We start from the raw sequence: 22,755 nt of genomic DNA on the forward strand, positions 1-22,755 counted from the left end.
GGATGCATAAACAGGAAAACTTTCTAGAATAGAGAGGTTAAGGGATCACATTATATGGTTATATAAACCCTATCTGGACCAAATCATTTAATAATGGCTCTTCAATATAGCAGAGAATATATGGTTGTTGGTGGTTACTTGCTGTTGCTGAGCTTGTTTGTCAGTCTGTTTGGTTTGTTTGAGGACGTGTGCTGTAGCTGGCAGTTGGAGGCGGAGCTCCAAGGAAGCTAGAAGCTAGAAGCTCTGGTAATTTGCTGAGCCTTAACAGTGGGGGGGCATTCACTCAGGCCAGGCTGTATAAGCTTCGCACAATCGAGGACCGGAGCTTAGTGACAGGAGCTGCTAACAGGGAGTTTCGCAAGGGAGTTTGGAAGGGAGGATGAGGGAGTGGGGGTCCTTGTCGGTCTCATCTGTGACCCATTGGTCCTCTGAACCTATAAACCAAGCCCATCCTAATCTTTCTGTTTAAAGCAGAGCAAGCGGACCGGGAGCTGCAGATGGGAATTTGAGAGAGGAGGCTTGCAATGGGTGAGGAGGACCCGCAAACCTGTGCCAGCACTGCTTCTGTCTCCTCCACCTGCGCCTGTAGCAGACAGAGCACCAAAGCACGGATGCTTTTACCCAGATTCTGGTGTGGGCTTGCCAAGACCTGTAATTTGCCAATTTTCCACTTATTGATATCCAGGCTGGGGGTGGTATCCAATGTGAAAGGTGCCCTACTGGTGGAATCTCTCAGGCAGCAGGTGGGAAAGCTACAGGAGGAGGTGGCTAGGCTGAGGAACATCCTTATCATGAGCAATTCCTGGACAGTATCCATGTGGAGACAGCTGACGTAGCTGTCCCAGATCACAGGACTACTGACACATCAGTGGAGGAGGAGATGGCTCAGGGTGTATCTGACACACCAGTGGAGGAGGAGATGGCTCAGGGTGGGCACAGCCAGCTGGTTACTTCTGGCAGCAGGCAGTGCTCCACCCCTGCTGCAAACCCTCCTGCTGTGGTAATAGATAACCGTTATGCTCTTCTTGATACAGGAGAGAAGGTATCACCCCCAACAGTGAAGGAGGCAAAGCCTCGTACCCCTAAGGCTGGGAGGTCTGCTGCCACCACTGATAATAAGAACGTAGGGTAGTGGTGATTGGAGACTCTCTGCTGAGGGGGACGAGACACCCATCTGTCGCCCTGACCGTTCATCCCGGGAGGTATGCTGCCTGCCAGGGGCCCGTATCCGAGATGTTACAGAGGCATTGTCGAAGATTATCTGGCCTTCTGACTACTACCCCATGCTACTCATCCATGTGGGCACAAATGATACTGCGAGGTGTGACACTGAGCAGATCAAGAGTGACTACAGGGCTCTGGGAGTACGGGTTAAGGAGTCTGGAGCGCAGGTGGTATTCTCTTCGATTCTTCTTGTCGAAGGTAGGGGCCCGGGCAGAGACAGATGCATAGTGGAGGTGAATGCCTGGCTGCGAAGATGGTGTGCCTAGGAGGGCTTTGGCTTCCTCGACCACGGATGCTATTCGAGGAAGGACTGCTAGGCACAGATGGTGTTCACCTTTCGAGGAGGGGAAAGGCCTTATTTGCGCACAGACTGGCTAACCTAGTAAGGAGGGCTTTAAACTAGGTTAGACGGGGAAGGTGAGCAAAGCCCACAGGTAAGTGGGGAACAAGACCTGGGAGATGGGTTGGAAACAGGAGGGAGCACGGGCTATAATGGCAGAGAGAAAGGAGGGTCAGGCAAAGCTGGGAGGCAAGATCAAACCAGTATCTTAGATGCCTATATACAAATGCAAGAAGTATGGGTATAAGCAGGAAGAACTGGAAGTGCTAATAAATAAATACAACTATGACACTGTTGGCATTACTGAAACTTGGTGGGATAATACACACGACTGGAATGTTGGTGTGGATGGGTATAGTTTGCTCAGGAAGGATAGACAGGGGAAAAAGGGAGGAGGTGTTGCCTTATATATTAAAAATGTACACACTTGGACTGAGGTAGAGATGGACATAGGAGATGGGAGTGTTGAGAGTCTCTGGGTTAGGCTAAAAGGAGTAAAAAAGCACGGGTGATGTCGTGCTGGGAGTCTACTACAGGCCACCTAATCAGGTGGAAGAGGTGGATGAGGCTTTTTTCAAACAACTAACAAAATCATCCAAAGCCCAAGATTTGGTGGTGATGGGGGACTTCAACTATCCAGATATATGTTGGGAAAATAACACTGCGAGGCACAGACTATCCAATAAGTTCCTGGACTGCATTGCAGACAACTTTTTATTTCAGAAGGTTGAAAAAGCTACTAGGGGGAAAGCTGTTCTAGACTTGATTTTAACAAATAGGGAAGAACTCGTTGAGAATTTGAAAGCAGAAGGAAGCTTGGGTGAAAGTGATCATGAAATAATAGAGTTTGAAATTCTAAGGAAGGGTAGAAGGGAGTACAGCAAAATAGAGACAATGGATTTCAGGAAGGCGGATTTTGGTAAGCTCAGAGAGCTGATAGGTAAGGTCCCATGGGAATCAAGACTGAGGGGAAAAACAACTGAGGAGAATTGGCAGTTTTTCAAAGGGACGCTATTAAGGGCCCAAAAGCAAGCTATTCCGATGGTTAGGAAAGATAGAAAATGTGGCAAAAGACCACCTTGGCTTAACCACGAGATCTTGCGTGACCTACAAAATAAAAAGGCGTCATATAAAAAATGGAAACTAGGTCAGATTACAAAGGATGAATATAGGCAAATAACACAGGAATGCAGAGGCAAGATTAGAAAGGCAAAGGCACAAAATGAGCTCAAACTAGCTATGGGAATAAAGGGAAACAAGAAGACTTTTTATCAATACATTAGAAGCAAGAGGAAGACCAAGGACAGGGTAGGCCCACTGCTCAGTGAGGAGGGGGAAACAGTAACAGGAGACTTGGAAATGGAAGAGATGCTTAATGACTTCTTTGTTTCAGTCTTCACTGAGAAGTCTGAAGGAATGTCTAATATAGTGAATGCTTACGGGAAGAGGGTAGGTTTAGAAGATAAAATTAAAAAAGAGCAAGTAAAAAATCACTTAGAAAAGTTAGATGCCTGCAAGTCACTAGGGCCTGATGAAATGCATCCTAGAATACTCAAAGAGTTAATAGAGGAGGTATCTGAGCCTCTAGCTATTATCTTTGGGAAATCATGGGAGACGGGGGAGATTCCAGAAGACTGGAAGGGGGCAAATATAGTGCCCATCTATAAAAAGGGAAATAAAAACAACCCAGGAAACTACAGACCAGTTAGTTTAACTTCTGTGCCAGGGAAGATAATGAAGCAGATAATTAAAGAAATCATCTGCAAACACTTGGAAGGTGGTAAGGTGATAGGGAATAGCCAGCATGGATTTGTAAAGAACAAATCGTGTCAAACTAATCTGATAGCATTCTTGATAGGATAACGAGCCTTGTGGATAAGGGAGAAGCGGTGGATGTGATATACCTAGACTTTAGTAAGGCATTTGATACGGTCTCGCATGATAGTTCTTATAGATAAACTAGGAAGTACAATTAGATGGGGCTACTATAAGGTGGGTGCATAACTGGCTGGATAACCGTACTCAGAGAGTAGTTGTTAATGGCTCCCAATCCTGCTGGAAAGGTATAACAAGTGGGGTTCCGCAGGGGTCTGTTTTGGGACCGGCTCTGTTCAATATCTTCATCAACGATTTAGATGTTGGCATAGAAAGTATGCTTATTAAGTTTGCGGACGATACCAAACTGGGAGGGATTGCAACTGCTTTGGAGGACAGGGTCAAAATTCAAAATGATCTGGACAAATTGGAGAAATGGTCTGAGGTAAACAGGATGAAGTTCAATAAAGATAAATGCAAAGTTTATCCACTTAGGAGGGAACAATCAGTTTCACACATACAGAATGGGAGGAGACTGTCTAGGAAGGAGTATGGCAGAAAGAGATCTAGGGGTCATAGTGGACCACAAGCTTAATATGAGTCAACAGTGTGATACTGTTGCAAAAAAAGCAATGTGATTCTGGGATGCATTAACAGGTGTGTTGTAAACAAGACACGAGAAGTCATTCTTCCGCTTTACTCTGCGCTGGTTAGGCCTCAACTGGAGTATTGTGTCCAGTTCTGGGCACCGCATTTCAAGAAAGATGTGAGAAACTGGAGAGGGTCCAGAGAAGAGCAACAAGAATGAGTAAAGGTCTTGAGAACATGACCTATGAAGGAAGGCTGAAGGAATTGGGTTTGTTTAGTTTAGAAAAGAGAAGACTGAGAGGGGACATGATAGCAGTTTTCAGGTATCTAAAAGGGTGTCATCAGGAGGAGGGAGAAAACTTGTTCACCTTAGCCTCCAATGATAGAACAAGAAGCAATGGGCTTAAACTGCAGCAAGGGAGATTTAGGTTGGACATTAGGAAAAAGTTCCTAACTGTCAGGATAGTTAAACACTGGAATAGATTGCCTAGGGAAGTTGTGGAATCTCCATCTCTGGAGATATTTAAGAGTAGGTTAGATAAATGTCTATTAGGGATGGTCTAGACAGTATTTGGTCCTGCCATGAGGGCAGAGGACTGGACTCGATGACCTCTCAAGGTCCCTTCCAGTCCTTGAGTCTATGATCCAATGGCTGGAAGCTGAAGCTAGACAAATTTAGACTGGAAATGAGGACACTTTTATTAATCATTGGAACAATTTACCAAGAGGCATGGTGGATTCTCCATCTTAAATTGAGATTGGATTTTCTCTAAAAGATATGCTTTAGGAAGTATTGTTGGGAAGTTCTATGGGTCTGTGTTAGACAGGAAGCCAGACTAGATAATCACTATGGTCCCTTACACATTAGAATTTATGAATCTATGTATCTGCTTGCCCATAGCTGACTGAGGTAGAGCTGTTGGCATAGCACTGGAATTAGATGATCTCGTACACTGAGACCTATTGCTCTGCTTTGAAAACTGTCTGCCTTGATGGGTAAAACAGCTGCCTATAATACTGCCATTGCTGTTGTTGAAGCCTATATTCATGTCTCCTGGGAGCTGTGGTATACACTTGTAAGGAGCCAAGAGTTGCTTGAGATTCCTTAAATGAGCGTAAGGCTTTACCCACTTTTTCAGAAATAGGGAGAGACCATCAAAAGGAAGGTCTTCAATAGTTTGAAAAACTGTCCGCAGCTATAACTGAGTTTTGCAACCAGGATGCTCTCCTCATTCTTGGCAGATGCCATCACTTTGGAAGAAGAGTTTCTTCCATCAAGAGCACTCGAGAGAGATCTTGGCCATCGCACACTCATAGCAAGATAGAGCTGAAAGAGATGTCAAGAGGTCATCTAGTCCAGCCCCCTGTGCTGAGCAGGACAAAATATATCTAGACCATCCGTTTGTCTAGCCTGTTCTCAAAAAAACTCCAATGACTGGGTTTCCACAATACCTCTTGAAAGCATATTCCAGGGATCAACTATTCTTATAGTTAGAAAGCTTTTCTTAATATCTAATCTAAATCTCCCTTGCTGCATAGTAAACTTCACTAATGTCCCAGTTTAAAGACATCATGTTTCACTGTAGTTTTCTGGACGAAACTGTCAGCAATCTTATTTACTTTTAGTTCCCTGGTATTGTTTTGATGCATGTTAAGGACAGCTACATTATTCAGTTGTGTCTGTCTCATTGATAACTGGAGATAATTTTTTAAGTTTTCTGAAGCTGGAGAATGAGTTCAGGATGATATAGGCACAAAGAGAAGGATTCTTATAAATTTGCAGTACTCTGGAAATGTAGTGCTTCCAGAGTACTGCAAAGGACCAAGATCTCTTTCTTGATGGGTAACAGCTAATTTAGGCACCATCATTTTGTATTTATAGTTGGGATTATATTTTGCCATGTGCATTACTTTGCATTTAACATTGAATTTCATCTGCCATTTTATTGCCAAGTCTCCCAGTTTTGTGAGATCCCTTTGTAACTCTTTGCAATCTGTTTTGGATTTAACTATCTTGAGTACTTTTGTAACTTTGCAACCTCACTGTTTACCCCTTTTTGCAGATCATTTATGAATAGGTTGAACAGCACTGGTCCCAGTACAAGCCCTTGGGGGACACCATTATTTACTTCACTCCATTCTGAGAATGGACCATTTATTCCTACTCTTTGTTTCCTATCTTTTAACTAGAGTGCCTGGGACTGTTCTCAGGATCATTAACAATCCTTAATTTAATGACAAGCCTCTTATTATCTTAATCACCCTGCCCCTGTTTACAAACAAAGTCCAACAGTATGTTGGCTTCAATGGTGTCACATCGTTTTTGGCTGATGTATCAGAGTGGAGAATTATGTTTCTAAATATACTATATTCTAACCCTTCTACTTGACTGAACTGAGCTGGTATATAACTGGTGGTAAAGATCAGCAATTCTTCCACTGCTCAGTGCTGGCTCTTTTCCTTGATTTACTGCGGGTTTGGTAGCATGAATGGCAAGTTGCCACCAGGGAAACTGGTGGGAAATGGCAGGACGCAGAGAAAATCCTTCCCCTTCCGGCTCACAGCAAACTATGTGAGAGGGCCTATTAATTACAAAACAAAATACTTGTGGAAGACTGGGGAGCAGCTTAAAGAGGAGTTGACCTGCAGGTAAACAAATGTATTGATAAACTTATTTATAACTTCATTGTGTCTGTCTAACCCAGCTCTTTGTATATCACTTGTATTTTAGGCTAACTTTTTGTGGAGAGAGACCATGGCTAAAATCCTGGCTTCATGGCGTCAATGGCCTTCAGGAGGGGCCAGGATTTCACCCCAAGTCTTCGAATGCATTTGTACAACGCTGAGCATAATGAGGTCCTGATAGTGCCTCTGCATACTGCACTAATACAAAACAACAACTACAACGCAGAATTCCAGGTTGCTAAAAAAATGGTTTTAATTTAATCCTGTTATTTAATTAATTTATTCTATATCTATATTCCATTTTTATTTTTTTTAAAGTTGTTAAAAGAATATTGTTAAAGTTGCAAAGCCCAGCACTCAAAAGTTAGGCATCACCAGAATTAAGATTGCCTATGCAACCTTAATTTGCCCCCTAGAGTATATGCCTTACAATACAATCTTTAATTACATCACTTTCTGTCTTTTCCACAAGTTTGCTGGTCATGCAGTGTACCAGACAGATGGCACTCAGTGAGGGCTAGATTGCGATACCATTTCTCATTCTTGGTAGCAAGCCGCTCCTCAAGCGGTCTCATTGAAATCAGTGGCACTGCTCAAGGAGTAAGATCCCAAAATCTGGCCCAGACTCAGGCAGCTGTCCGATATTTCTTTTTATCCACATCATTCAATGTACAGCCTCAAGTCTTATTTACTGCACACCATGCAAATGCTGCACCAACAACAGAATTGGTTTTAATTTTCTCAAGGGATTTTCTGTTGGGTTCATCAGCACAGTATCTGAGCCTCTCACAGACACTAATGGATTTATATTCTCAACACCTCTGTGACGCAGAGGACTATATTTATCCCCATAAGCAGATAGGTCATAGAGCTTGTCTACATTACCCACAGGATCAACAGGCAGCGATTGATCCAGTGGGGGTCAATTTATCGCATCTAGTCTAGACGCGATAAATTGACCTCCGCGTGCCCTTCCGTCGATTCCGGTACTCCACCGGAGTGAGAGGCACAGGCAGAGTCGATGGGGGAGCATCAGCTGTCGACTCACTACAGTGAAGACACCGTGGTGAGTAGATCTAAGTATGTCGACTTCAGCTACGTTATTCACGCAGCTGAAGTTTCGTAATTTAGATTGACACCCCCACCCCCAGTGTAGACCAGGCCATAGAGTCAGAGTTTAAGGCCAGAAGGAACCACCAGATCATCTAGTCTCCTGTATATCACAGGCCACCAACATACCCAGCATCCCTACACTAGACCCAACAACCAAAATTAGACCAAAATATTACAGCCCACAAGAGACTTGATGAACTGAGACAAAAGATACTAGCCAAAATTTCCAATGTTGGGTGCTGAACTTGGGACAGCTAAAGTCTAATTTTTCAGAGGCACTGAACACCTACCTGCAGCATCTACTGACAACAATCTGCCAATGTTAAAGTAGCACTTTTGAAACTCAGGGCTGGGATGCTCAAAACTTGGGTGCTTTCCTCATTTTTGGGCACAATTAGTGCCGTACTCAGATCATTTTGATCTAAGCGACTTGGTTAATGCCACACAGGAAATCTGTGACAGAGTCTGGGATAAAATCTCATTCTCTTGATTCCCTGTGTATTGCCTTATCCATGAAGTCCTGATCATTCTTACTGCAGCCTCCTGACACATTTTCTACACACTTTCCAATTTCTGTGATGAATGAGGCAGGGAAAAAAAGAGAGACCGACACCAAGGCATCACCAGAGCCAACCTCTCTCAACCCTGAGGAGCTGTTCACAGAAGGTAGTCTTGGTGTGTATGTTGACTTGGATGGGCTTCCTCTCCTTACTCTTTTATCTCCAGCTAGGGAGCAAGGAATCACCCCAGAGAGCTGTGTCCCAGACAGTGGCTGCAATGGCTCAGGCACAACATGGCTACGGACTCTATACAATACTTATATAGGGGAGAAAAAGAACAGGAATGATAAGGGAAACATCACATGCCTTTTGTGATCACTGTACTTTTGCAGCATAAAGGAAATGAAGGGCAGTTTGGGAAACTCCCCCTTTTATACCGTTGGAACTGTGTGTGACTGGAGAAGGGTGAGTGGTCCAAATACGTACACATATCCCAAGAGGGAACATTCTTGAAGCAGAATAAAGATAGATTGGTTTAAAATACATGTACTCTAATACCTTTGACACAAGATCTTCCTCATCTTTATCATTATAAGGGTAAATGTAGGATCTGCTCTACAGCAACCTAATCTATCTAGTAGATGGCCTAAGATTCCCTGTTTCTTGGCCTGTTTGGAGGGACCAGTGGCCTTTTATCTCATCAAGCACCAGCCATAGAAGCTAATACCAAGAATATATGATGGCCAGTGATGCACAGCTTTGGTTATTCATGAGATATTAGGCTATTTAAAAAAAAATCACATTATTCACATAGTATTCTGCATGCCCACTCTGCCCTGTGGGTACAGAACAACATCCTGCCTGGTGACACAGATAGTCTACTCCTGAATTTCAAACCTCTACCTATAAATTAGTTGCTTTTTGGAAAAACAAAGTTGCTTCACTATAATTGGGTGCAAGCTGCCTTTTCCTTCTTTACAATGTACTTCATTACATACTCTGTTTCCAGGGGCTATATAGCTGAATATCACCTAACCTATTATTAAAGAAAGTGCACCACTCTGGAATGTAACTTCTGTGCTAAATTGTTACATAATATTAAACTAATAGTTGTGGGTGGCAAATGATACAGTTGAGATTATATACAGAGATTCATTAAAAATGTATCTACAGCTATCATGAATAAAATATATATGTAATACCACATAGGCCTACATATAAAAGCACCAGGCACACCTCTGGCATTATGAAAATAATAATTTATCTTACTTTTCTTAATTTTATCCCATTACTCCTAGTTATAATTTCTTGGGATCCCCAAAACAAACCTCCTTCCTTGACGCTGGCAATTTTCAGATACTTGTAGATGGCTCTCTTATGTAGAAGCATATTGCATGTGGTTATCCTTTCTATTTGTTTTAATTTTTCCTTATAAGCAATTTCCTCTAACCCCATTATCATTTTGAATATTCTTTTCTCAGATCCCTTGAAGTCGTCAACTTCTTTCTGGATATTAGGTATTCAGATCTGAACACAGCATTACTTCTGAGTTGTACTGACTCAGACGTTTATGTGAGATGCACTCGCTTCTAAATTGTGAGACATTATGAAGCAAGCAGAGATATAGGCCACACACAGTAGCCAGTCGTAAGGAGATGCTCCTTATTTATGATATCTGACACACCTGGCAGCTTTGAAGTTTACTCAGCTGAAATTTAAATAAATAATATTAATTTAAATTTAATTAAAAATAATAAATGTAAATAAATAATAGTAATATTTAAATAAATAAATATTTGGGGCTGCTTTGAATAATGGATTTTCAATTTGTGTAGAAAATCTGATGGGAAAACCTCACAATCTATCAACATTTTACTGGAAGCTCAATTCTATTACATTTCAGTGGAGGCTCAAAATTGTTTAAAGAAACCAATCTGTTTTTTCTCCAACCCTAAATGTATCACTTGAGATTTGAACTTCCAATAGGAGCAGTATCTGACATGTAACTAATTTTAGAATACAAAATGCTCCTCAACATATTGCAATACCTATAATTTAAAATAACAGTAAACCTAAATTTTGCAAAAACAGAAAATTTGAGTGCTAACAAAAAGCATAATTTATAATTGAAAGAAAATAATATTTAAAATAAAAAACTTTTTTGTCCTTCCAAAAAGAGACAGAAATTACTAAGTTTTATTTCCCAAGAGAATTATGCCACTTTTGTAAAGAAAATTACAGTCACCACAAATTGCTCTCAACAATTTCAAGGCTTCTTCATTTGACCACTTGAAAATCAAAGTTCTTTAAGATTATAAATATAACTTTTTATAACTCTGTTATTACGTACTGTGAATGGGGAAAGGGGGCCAATCTTGTGGCTGTAGCGCCGAATGGCCTCTCTGATGTGGCAGGGCTGGATGGCATCGCTTTGAGCCTCTATACCACAAGCTGCAGTGCTCTGCAACAGAAAAACACATAAATTGTTGCTAAATCAAAAACACACAACAGACCCGCAGTGCATAAAATATGAAAATAAACCTTTATAAAATGGACTGATTTTTTTTTCCTGAGGATACACATTATTGTTGCCACACACTACATCTTAAAAATCTATTAAGAAATCAAAGAGGACTTTTACATGAACTCTGTTTAACAGACTCAGAGAACAATATGTTTGTGCTCTTAAATCTTTTACCCGGTGCTGATGTATGCAGCAATGGAAAAGAGTAGCAAATGCTCAAATTAAAATGAAAGGATCATGTAAGTCATGCTGCAATAACCACTGAAAGCTATTTCTGAAACATTTCAAGCTTTCCTTATAATATTAAGGGGCAGCAAAAAAATTGTGGTAAGTATTTCTAAGTATTTCAAAGCAGACACCAAGATCACAATTGTCTGATGTCAAATTTAAATTTGAAAATGAAACCTGTAATATAATTATAAAGTCACAAAGATAAAGAAATATTTTAATAGATTCAAACTGGAAAATTTTCAGAATTTATATAGATTTTTGAACTAAGGATCCTGTGCAAGAAATAGCAGATTCATGCATGCTGGTCCATGGATACTACAAAGGTCTTCTTGGCTATGCAGGAACAGAAGCTGTATTGTAATTTTAGTAGGTAAACTGTAATGTTGGTGTAGGTCTCTCTGGCTACCCAAGACAGCTGCTTGCAAAAATTCACAGATTTCATCCAGGTGACTGCCACGTGATAAGATCAGGGGAATGCCACTGGTGAATCCATTAAGCATGACCAATATATAATGGATACCACATATACAGGATGTACACAAACATACTATTAACATATACCATGGGCCAAAATTTTCAGACTTGGATGTCTAAAGCTAAGTATGTAAATAAAGTGACTGATTTTCAAAAGTGCTGACCACCAACAGATCCCAGTTGGTATCAATGAATGGAAACCACATGCTACATAATGTGTTGGTGAGTCCTCTCTAAATGACATTCATAAAGGGAATGTGAAACCCATAGCTTTGTGTTGGTCTGGGCCTCGATGTAGTATGAATAGCATTCTTCGCTAAACAGCTGGTCTATCACAACACCTTAGCTATGCCTAGTAGACTCCTGTCAAAACTGGATATGTCGTTTCAGTAAATTGTACAGTAGTTTATAAATATCACATTTTTTAAAATGACATTGAAGTAAGGTTATGAGCTTATATTAAACAAAATTGTACCTAAAATTGCATACTTAGTTAATATTTTGTGCCTGTGAACTGCAGTGCAAATCACTCATATGAACCTCACCAACCCAATGTAAAAAGGAAGGGGGAAAAGTAACATTCAGAACTCCTAAGCCAATATTCTTACAGATCATCAATAAGTTCCTCACTGGTATGGTATGTAACAAAGCCAATGCTGACAGTTAATTTATTAGTGAGGGAAAGCTGAGCTATATGGGGAGTGTCTATCCCTCTTATGATTCTATGAGAAGCATATAAATACCTTGTTTATTGTTTGATAATGTTAATGTAACAATTACTAGTGAAATGTGCATATTTGTTGGCAAGAAAATAACATACATGAAAGCAACACTAGTGCTTCAATTCATACTCTTGACCTTGAGTTATAGTAACATTTTTTCCCAAGATTTCCCAAAATATCTGAAAAATATAGCAAATGATATATAACCTCTTCGTTTATTCAGTTTTCCCCCACTTCGGTTTTGATATGATCATCCCTCCCACTTAGAACACCTGGGATTACAGTGAAAACTAGGAACGGTAATACAAACATTGGATATCTTGAATGTGAGATAAAAGATACCCATATTTCATTCAAAGCATGTAAGCTGAACTTACTGAGATAAAAATAAGGATAGTGAAGGTCTTAAGCCTTTTCAGCAATTCTGATCTTTAAACTGTGTGCCATATTTTACAATTCAGTTTTCCAAACCAAGATTTCAAGCCCAAGAAAAAGATCAAGATCTTCAGCAGATATTTTGAGTGCCTGTCTACGACAGCCTCATCCACACCAACCTTTTTTCTTTTTCTTTGTTTGACTTTGGTGGAGTCTTGTCCAATGCCCCCATTCCCCAGGGCTCCGGACAGGGTTTTCCCAAGGTGTTGTGGTCCTGCTGATGCTGGCGGAGTGGGCGTAGGAGGTGGTGTGTTTTCGGGGGAGTCAAGATTACTCTTCATATTTGTGGTCTGGCCTAAGAGATGTGGCTATCAAAACAAAAAGTCAAGCAGTTATTGTAAAATGAAATTTTTAAGAACAATTTCATTGGTTTCCTGGACTTACTGTAACAGGAAGTATAATACATTTGGGAAGTTACTATGATTGCTGATCCAGGTAATTACAGCAACTATTGTATCTGCTATTGCCGATATGTATGCATATTAATTTCTAATGCTGGAGTAAAGGTCCTCATACAAGAACTAGCTCAGGGCTGGTAGTGGGAATTTCTATACAAGTAGAAAAAAAAATTCATTTTAAAATGTAAAGCTGTTGTCAATTTTCAAGTCTTTAATATGTACATTTAAAAGTTTTTTTTTAATAGTTATAAACATACAGTGATTTTGCCCATCCCAGAATCAGCACATCAACAGCTGTCCATATTTGTATCTGACTACAAGGAACTCAATGATTCCAAAAAAAATGCATGCACTAATAAAATAAGTACCACCCTACCTATATTTATTTCTACTCTTATGAAATGATGGCTATACTGACAATATTAAATAAAAACAAGTATTTACCTCAGCAGAACTGGGATACTGTATAAAAGTAGCAGATATTGCATGACTGAATGGATCACCTGCTTTGGGAGCCATATCCTGTTTGACCAAAAGAGCCAAGTCCACCAACTAGAAGAGCAACAAAAGCAATAATTAAAGACCAGGTTCACTGAGATGGAATGAACTTGTTATGAACTGGTGACAGGTTTCAGAGTGGTAGTCGTGTTAGTTTGTATCAGCAAAAACAACGAGGAGTACTTGTGGCACCTTAGACACTAACAATTCATTGGTATAAGCTTTCATGGGCAAAAATCCACTTCATCAGTCCATGCATCTGCTGAAGTGGGTTTTAGCCCACAAATGCTTATACCCAAATACATTTCTTAGTCTCTAAGGTGCCACAAGTACTCCTCGTTTTTTTTTATGAACTGCATCTCAAAAGTGAAGGAAGACACTGTATGTGTAGACACAAATGATCCTAATTCTAATCCTAACTAGACAAATTCAGCCTTGAAATAAGATGCAATTTCCGAGCAGTAATTAAATGCTGGAACAAGATGGATTCATCATTGATTGAAGTCTCTAAAGCGAGATTAGATATCTTTCTAAAACATAAGCTTTAATCAGCCTGTAGGAGATATTCTGAAGTCCGTGTGCGTGAGGTGTCAGTCCCTTCTGGCCTTGGAGTCTGTGAATGTATGAATCTCCCTATTTATTTTGTTCCTTCATGTGCTATGGAAAAAACAGGAAATTCTGTATTTCTCCCCATATGCTCAAAACCACCCAGATGTTTATCCAACTCTGCTTGCACCTCAGTCTGCAGCAATCAGGAGGGATTTTTTCCCCTTTAAGTACAATTGGACAGATGTATTCTGTGTTTTTTCCCCTCCATCTTCCTCTGAAGCAGAGCTAGAGATGAGACACCAGATGGGGTGGACCAGTGCTCTGAGGTAGCAGAGAGAATCCTCTCTCTCAGATGCCTGGCTGGTGTGTCTTGTTCACATGCTCAGGGTCATACTGATCACCAGATCTGGAGTTAGGAAGGAATTTTACTTCAGGTCAGATTGACAGGGATCGTGAGGTTTTTTTTCACCTCCCTCTGCAGTATGAAGCATGGATCACCACTAAGATCATTAGGCATATCACTCCAGATCAATTTCCTGACATTGCAGTGGCCTCAACTCTCCTGTTCTCTGCATGTGCTACACAATATAGTTTAGCCTTCTGAAAAGTGAAATGCTTTGGTCTATCCCAAGTTATTGCGCTCAATATAGGGGTAACTGGATAAAATGTAATGGTTTGTGTTATAAAGGAGGCCAGACTAGATGATCTAATGGCCTCTTCTGGCCTGAAACTCTATGAAACTATAAATGCCCCTTTAATAGAGTTTGAACTGCAATGAGTTACTTTAACTTAAAGAACTGGAAGTGACCTATCTGTAACAGGAAGCTCTTCGAGATGTGTGGTCCCTATCTGTATTCCACATGTAAGGGGACTGTTGCCCCCTTACTAACATTCAGTGGGGGTGTTTTCGTTGGCTAGCTCCCAGCACTAAAAGGGGAAGGGGTCGATGGGAAATCAGGAGCCTGAGACTGACAGTCCCCAGGAACAATGGGGAGAGGCCAATGATCCAGATCAGCCTGATTGACAGGGCGGGCAGGCTAATCAGGGAGTCAGGAGGCCAGGGGGGTCCCGTCCTCCGTGTGAGCTGGAATTGCCCGAGTCAGACAGAGTGAGGCCAAGCTAAGGAGAGAGCAGGGGCCCAAGCTGAGCTGCTGGAAGCAGAGCTGCAGCAACCAGAGCCAGAGGGGCCAGACAAGCAGCCCAGAAGCAGGTCAGAGCTGGGAGCAGAGTCACAGAAGCAGCCTGCAGAGCAGACCTGCCCTGGGAGCAGAGCTGTAGCAACCGGAGCCAGAGAAGCAGCCCAGGGAGCTGAAGGCTGAGCAGCAGCAGCGCTGAGGCAGTGTGGAGCTGGAGCTGGGGCTGGAGCAGTCCGGAGCCGGGTGTGGTGAGCACCTGGGAAGAGCGATGGGGACCCTGGGCAGTGGGCCCAGCACAGGGAGACGCCTCAAACAAGAGGCTCTGCAGGCCAGACTTGGGGGGGATTGTGACCCTGACAGGGTGGGAGCGACGCTGGGAAGAAGGGTCCTGCCACCTAGAGCCTGAGAGAGTGTGGCCACTGCCAGAGCAAATGTCCAACCCACAGCATCCCTGCAGCACAGCCAGAGCCTGAGAAGGAGGCCTAGGACCTACAAGGAACAGACTGTGAACTGCCCTGATGTCCAGAGACATTGTTTGTGATTTTCCCTGCCACAGAGCGGGGTGATGTGTTTTCCTTTAACCTTTCCCATTTTTCCTTACTCTTTTTTTAAATTAATTGAGCCCCCCAGGAATCCTGGGCCCAGCCTTGTTGGGGTTACGAGGACTCTGCCAGATAGGAGAGTGCAAGGGGAATCCTCAAGGGCAGGGAGGCCTCTGGGTAAAGAAAGTGGGAGTGAGGACTCAGATCCTTTCTATAGCCCACTTCACCAGGGCAGTGCAGAAGCCAGGAAAGTTCCCCACAATAGCGGGACCATTCCCCAGCTTACAGACACATGGATACACATGTGCGCCATGCAACTGAGTCCACAGATTATGAGCAAGAGCTGTCCATTGGCCTGCACACACACAGTTGCTCTCCTCATGCTCCAGACCAAAAGCATAAGAGGCAGTGCTGGCTGCTGCCACTCTCACCATGAATCCAGAAGGATCTGAAGCAGAGTGTATGGAGGGCAGATAGTGGAATATGGATAGGTACCTCTCAAAGAACGTACAGTTACAAGTAAGTAAACTCCATTTCTTCATGTGCTGGTCCCTATATGTATTCCATACATGGTTGACTGACAAGCAGTGTTCAGACCAGAGGTTGGTGGTAGGATGTCACAGTAAGATTGCTTGAAGAACTGTAGTCCCCACAGCTGCATCTGCAGCAAAGGACTGAACTAATAATATGTAATGTTTTGTGAACATGTGACTGGGACTCTGGGTAGCTCTCATGGAGTGTCCTTACCCCATTGGGAGGAGGGAAATGCGCTAATTTGTAGTATGTGATGATGCAACCAAAATCAATTTATTGATCTTCTGAGGAGATATTTCTTGTCCTCGTGAACTTTCTGCTGTAGTGAGCAATAGTCTTGGTGATTTTCTGATTGGTTTGGTCCTTGACAGGTTGAATTCCAGGGCACATCTGACATCCAGGGAACAAAATCTTTTCTTGTCATGGAATCATTGGGTTTTGTGAAGGAATGGAAAAGTGGATAGGTTGGTTGATATGGATTTCAGAAATTACTTTAGGGAGCAATTTAGGATGAAGATGAAGAGACCTTCTCCTCGTGGAAAGGGCATATGGTGGATCAGTCACGAGTGCTCCCATTGTGCTCATTCTTCTGGACAAAGTAATAGCAACTAAAAATGTGACCTTCATGGAAAGGTGGGACATAAAGATCTGGCCAAAAGTTAAAATAGTGATCTGGTGAGTACTGACAGGACGAGATTGAGATCCCATTGAGGTGTAGGCTTGACAACTGGTGGAAATGTCCTGGTTGTATCTATCTAGTTGCAGATAGCTACCTCAATTTGTGTTTGCAAGTTTGTTCTGAGGTGGTTCCTGTAACTTTGAGTCCAGGAACTACAATTCCAGGATGCACAGGAGGAGGAGAGAGACAAGAAAGAGGAAAGAAAGAATGTGAGCTCTTTGAAAAAGTGAATGGAATAAATCTTACCTTTGCTGTTATCAAGCTTCCTGCGTCTTTCTCGAAGGGGTACAGGTACAAAAGTCCTGACTAGGCCCTTCAGGAATCTGTTGGGTGAGTAAAAATGGAATGCTCATCTACTGGAGGAAGGACTGCACTGATCACTGCAAGATGGACCCAACAATGAGCTAAGGAAAAGACCCAAGTTCTTCACTGATAGTAGATAATCTAAAATGACTGGCATATCCACAGAGTCTGAGGAAAACTGATTGCGCTGTGCCCAGGTGTAGAAACATCTCCATTTAGATAGATAGATAGCTCCTAGCTGAATCTTTAATACTCTGAGTAAGAATGGCTTGGCAGCTTCTGAACAGGAGTATGTTCTGAAGCCCATCCACAAACCAGTCTGTGAGGTGAAGAGGGTCTGTGTGGGAGTGTGTGATTTGGCAGTCTTCCTGAGTTAGAAGATCTGGCAAGGGATGGCTCCTGATCAGAGGACAGGCTGACATTCTCAGAAGTTCAGGGAACCAAGTGTCTGGACTAGTTGGATGTTACGAGAATGACTCTGGCCCTGTCATGACAGATCTTTCTCAAGACTTGCGGTAGCAGAGAAACGGGCCAAAAGGCATATCTGAGTTGGTCTGACCATGATAACAGGAAAGTATTGTCCTGGGAATCATGGCCCATACCTGCAATACAAGGGAAGTTTCCTGTTCGTCTGGGACATGAAGAGATCCCATTGAGGTGTTCCACTTGAATGAATCTCTCAGAGCTGTATATTTCCCATTCATGGTCTGCAGAGAAATACCTGGTAGGTCCGTGGCTTGGATAGTGATGCAGTTTCTGAACATTCCAATGCCTGACTGCTTCCAGGAAGAGGGGCAGGGGTCTTCCTCAACCCCACAATGATACTATCCAACATTATTTGGATATGGAGCGAATACATGATGAACCAGTCTCAGTTCCAGCAGGCTGATGTGCAGTTTGGTGTAAATGCCCTGTACAGTGTGGTCATTCAGGTGAGTGTCCCATCCCAGAAAGGATGTATTTGTTATGATGGTGGCACTGGGGCTGGCAGCGTTGGAGGGGACTCCCACTTGCACTTGTTCCAGGTTCATGTGAGAAAGGCAATGACCTTGGTGGGAACAGTCACACTGGTGTTCACGTAGTCCTTGTCTGGTAAGTAGAGAGACCAGAGACAGGCCTATAGGTAGCGCAAAAAAATCTGGTGAATGGTATCACATAAGCACATGAGACCACGTGGCCTAGTAGGGAAAGACATACTTTGACTGTAGTTTTTTTTGTTTGCAAGTAACGTGCTATCAGATTGCTCACTGATTAAAATCTTTCTGAAGGGAGTAAAGATCCTTCTGAAATTGGAGTCCAGTGTCACTCCGATGTTTATTGTCCTTGTGAGGGTCAAAATGGACTTTTCTTTGTTCATGCAGAAACACCAGTATTGCTAGAAGATGAAGAAGGAACAAAGTTGCTAACCTGACCTGATGGTAGGAGTGATCTGTTAGGTGCCAGTCAACCAAGAATGGGAAGGCTGTGCAGCATTACATCTAATTTGGGGTGCCACTACAAAAAAACCTTTGTGAATACTCTGGGTGCTGTTGCTAGTACAAGGGAAGGACACTATATGAAACCAGGTGTCCTCTATATTGAGAGCCATGAACCACATTCCCTCCTGTACAAAGGGGATTACTGATGCTAGTGTAGCCATCCTGAATTCTGACTTTTGAATAAAGATGTTCAGTTGTCAAAGATCTGGAATGGGTCTCCACCCCTCATCTCTTTTGGGGACTAAAAAATATGGGGAATAGAACCCTCTCCCTTTGTACTGAGATTGCACTTGTTCTATTGGCCACTGTTGAAGAAGAGAATCTGCCTCCTGGGAAAGAATCTCCTCGTGAGAGTGGTCCTTGAAGAAGAACCAGGAATGGAGTTTGTGGGAGGAAAGGGAGATAAATTTGATGGAGTAATCATAGTGGATGATTTCTAAAACCCACTTGTGTGTCATGAGAGAGTCCAAATTGTGAGCAAAAAGTAAGAGAAGGTCCCCAAATCAAGGGACAGAATAGAAGTGGTTGGCATCCATAAAGGCAGGTAATTCTCAACTGAGGCATCAAAAGTAGTCCTGAGTGGGTGGGTGGCAGGCAATGGGTGGAGATTGTGGATGTAGAGGGAGCTGAAAATCAAGGTCTCTAAACTCTCTGTTGCTTGCATGGAGGCTCAGCTGAATGCTGATGGTAGAATGTTTGTGGAGGGGGTGGTCTTGGCCTATACACTTGCCTGGCATGTTTTCTCTTCAGGGCCAAAATGCAAATTCCCAGGGAGCAGAGGGTCAATCAAAAATCTTTAAATGAGTGTAGAGACTCATCAGTTTTCTTGTCAAATGGTAAGCCCTCTATGAAGTTCCACACTTCTGCATGGAACCACGAAGAGTGAAGCCAAAACTCACACCTCATAAACAGAATAGTGGCTAGCCCTCTAGATGCCATGTAGGAATGTTTTTCCCACTAGTCTGCCTTCCTCAAAGAAGGCTTGATTTTGGGCTCTGTCCTCATGGGGAAATTTGTCCTTAAAGTCTGCCAGTGTAGAGCAGTTGTTAAAATCATATTTCACTACAAAGCCTGATAGTTAAGGCTACGTTATGTTACGGATGTTGAGAAAGTCACGGAATCCATGAGTCAAGTGCACCTCTCAGCTCTTTTATTTGTGGGGGTGCAGAGGGGACCCTATGGGTGGCTCCATGATGGCCTCATTTACCAGGAGTGCCACTTTGCTTGCAGACTGTCAAGGAGCCAGTGCTGGGAATCCTGGCTCTCCTCCATAGGGATCTGAAGATCATTTGCTTTCCTCTACAGTCGTTCCTGGTACTGCTTATGGTTGTCTGGCAGAGATGGTGAAGACAGAATAATTGCTTTGTGCAGAAATGAGGATGAGATTCCTGTCAGTACCTGCAGATGTGGCTCAATTTCAGCCTCCGGGAGATGCTGTATGGGAGAGGTGCATAGGACTCATGGCAGATCCTGGGTGCCTGCCATATGGGTCCCATGAACCCTAGGAAGGCCAAAAGGAGGGGTTAATCAGTTGAGAGGAACCTTATGGCACTGGTTTGCAGTGGTTCTTCGAAAAGTCAAAACTGGGAGGAGGGCATCCAGTTCTTCTCAACTCCCTGTCAGGACTCATCTCTCTGCAAGGAGATGAATGGCTGGTCAAAGCATCTGACTCATCCAAATCAGAGACCTGATCTGGCTCTACTGATGGGGTCGTTGGTATGGAAGGTGAACACTCCTGAGTCAGGGCTGGATCAGGGAGGATTCTTGAGTTACTGAAGTAGATTCATCTTCTGGTGTGGCAATATCTCTCAGGGGACGGGTCTGAGAGGAGAGGGGATGAGACATGAGTGTTCACATGTCCCAGGGTTCAGGGTGTACGGGCGGTCAGGACTGATGATTCTGACGCATCCCAAGAGGGTGCAGGTGGCTGATCCTTAGAAGAATGGGCTGGGACTGCCATAGAGTCAGGTCCTGCATGCTTAGATGAGCCAATGGATGCCAGTCTTTATGTTTAGGAGTCAGAGCCACCAAGAGAATCTATGGATCCTTTTTCTTCTGTGTTTTAATGGCCTGCCTGGGGCCTTCAGCAGTTCTGAGCCATTAGGATGTGTGTGTGAAGGTTTGCACAACTTGGATGGGGTTAGGGAGGGATCTCTTCTCTCAGGAACAGACCTGAATGGGGATCTGTCCTTGCATCCATGAGAGTGCCTCTTACTCTTACAGAAGCCCTGAATGATGAGTCCTTGGGTTTAGCAGCTTTAGGCTCTGCTCCCAAATTCATGCTTGAAGAGCAATTGCACATATGTGGGCCAACAGACACTGCTTTTCATGAACCTCTGGACTCGGGCACGTGTGGAATACACATCAGAATCAGCACTCAAAGAATCACCTCTCTCATCACCTTTTATAAATTTACTGAGTAATTTGTCTACCCTAAAGCGGCTTGGCCCCTACCTTTTATTTACAGTTGGGATGACTGAACTGCCAGAACTCACATAGAAAAGTGAGTGGTTTCAGTGGCCTCCTAGCTGCCGATCTTTTGCTATAACCATTAGGCAAAAGGGTCACTTACACACCAGAGCAATGAGCACGCTACAGTACAAAAGCTCAGATACAGCAGATTACATGAAAGTTAGAAAGGAATACAGAGATAGTCCCTTAAAAGGTCAAATACACTTTGAAGAAATGTTAACACACAGCCTGAAGTGTCTGCTGAGATTAGCTAAAAGATGTTTAAGATTACTAGTTATATTTGTTCTGCTGTATCACAGTAAGTATAGCACATTCCCTTACCTGTGCCACAGTCTCATATGCTAAATATGCCAAAATCTCCATAGCAACTGCATTTGGTTTTATTTCCATGCTGCTGCAGTCCAGCCAATCACGAAACTTGGAAGCTTTCTTGGCTGTCAGTTCAAAACAAAGTGAACAGAAGTTAATGTTAACAATAGATCTACACTCTTATTTGCTTAATTCTACATCTGACAGGGTAAAAGTCAAACAGTAAAACTGAACTTGATGGGAAGGGCAAGAAGGAGGGATTCAAAGAGGGGGTTAAAATGAGACAGTGAGATTAATGGGTAAAGGTGCTAATTTCACAGGCAGCATTTTCGGTAGCCTATAAGGGAAGGCTATGACCATTATGAAGGAAAGAAGGAGAAAAAGATGCAGTAATCAAGGCAGGAGATTACAGTATGGACAAACATTTAACTGTAGGGACAGACAGAAAGGGCTGGAGTTACAATATATTATGGTAGAAGAAAAAACAGGCTTGTATCACCCCTTGGATAAATGGTGATAAAGATAGGAGGAATCCAAGATGGCTCTGAGGCTGCAAACCTGAGTGAGGAGGATAGGGATGTTATCAACAGCAATGATGAAAGGTGGAAGTGATTTAGAAGGAAAATTAAGGAGCTCAGTTTTAACTATGTTAGGGTCTTGGAGGATGACAAGCTATCCAGCATGATTTGCTGGGTATGTCTGAAATGCAGTATTAGGCAGAGGGAAATAAAAAGTGCAGCCATGTAGATCTGTAAATCATCAACACAGAAATAGTGCTTTGATCTCACACACTCTCAGGATACCTCAGGAATAAGGCAGAGAGAAAAAAAGAAGAGATGAGCAGAGACAGAGAGCCATGGGGGCTTGCACAAAGAAGGGACGAGGTGGGAAGGCCAAAGTGACACTGATGGAATGGCAGAAAAATTAAGAGGGGAACCAGGAAAGGCCAAAGGGAGGATAAAATGTTGTCAAGGAGAGAGTGAACAATGGTATTAATGACTAGATAAAGATGGAAGAAACTTGACCAGGAGGAAGTCCTTCATGCTTTTGGTGAGAGCTGTTTGTGAAGAGGGCAGAAATCAACTGGAGGGAATCTGGGGTGGGTGAGTAATTTGATATAGAGTTGTAAACAGCCTCTTCAGTCAGCCTGGAGGTAAAGGGGAGAAGAGAGATTGGGTGTTGGTTGGAAAGGCAGCTGTTATCATC

General features: G+C 42.7%; 1 protein-coding gene across 14 annotated transcripts in view; it reads right to left on the reverse strand.

The window, feature by feature from the left end:
- SUPT3H (SPT3 homolog, SAGA and STAGA complex component) overlaps nt 1-22,755 on the reverse strand; it is a 520,171-nt gene that overhangs the window by 115,685 nt on the left and 381,731 nt on the right. For 13 of the 14 annotated variants that reach the window (XM_030555257.1, XM_030555249.1, XM_030555250.1 and 10 more), the window contains 4 exons: nt 21,562-21,674; nt 13,494-13,601; nt 12,771-12,959; nt 10,616-10,726 (listed from right to left, as the gene is read on the reverse strand). In XM_030555257.1, the coding sequence (XP_030411117.1) occupies nt 10,616-10,726; nt 12,771-12,959; nt 13,494-13,601; nt 21,562-21,674 (521 nt within the window). Of the gene's footprint in view, nt 1-9,916; nt 9,974-10,615; nt 10,727-12,770; nt 12,960-13,493; nt 13,602-21,561; nt 21,675-22,755 lie in introns of those variants that run through there. The other variant, XM_030555256.1, reaches the window with a different exon arrangement.

The sequence above is a fragment of the Gopherus evgoodei genome, chromosome 3 (assembly GCF_007399415.2).
Source record: "Gopherus evgoodei ecotype Sinaloan lineage chromosome 3, rGopEvg1_v1.p, whole genome shotgun sequence".
Lineage (NCBI taxonomy): Eukaryota > Metazoa > Chordata > Testudines > Testudinidae > Gopherus > Gopherus evgoodei.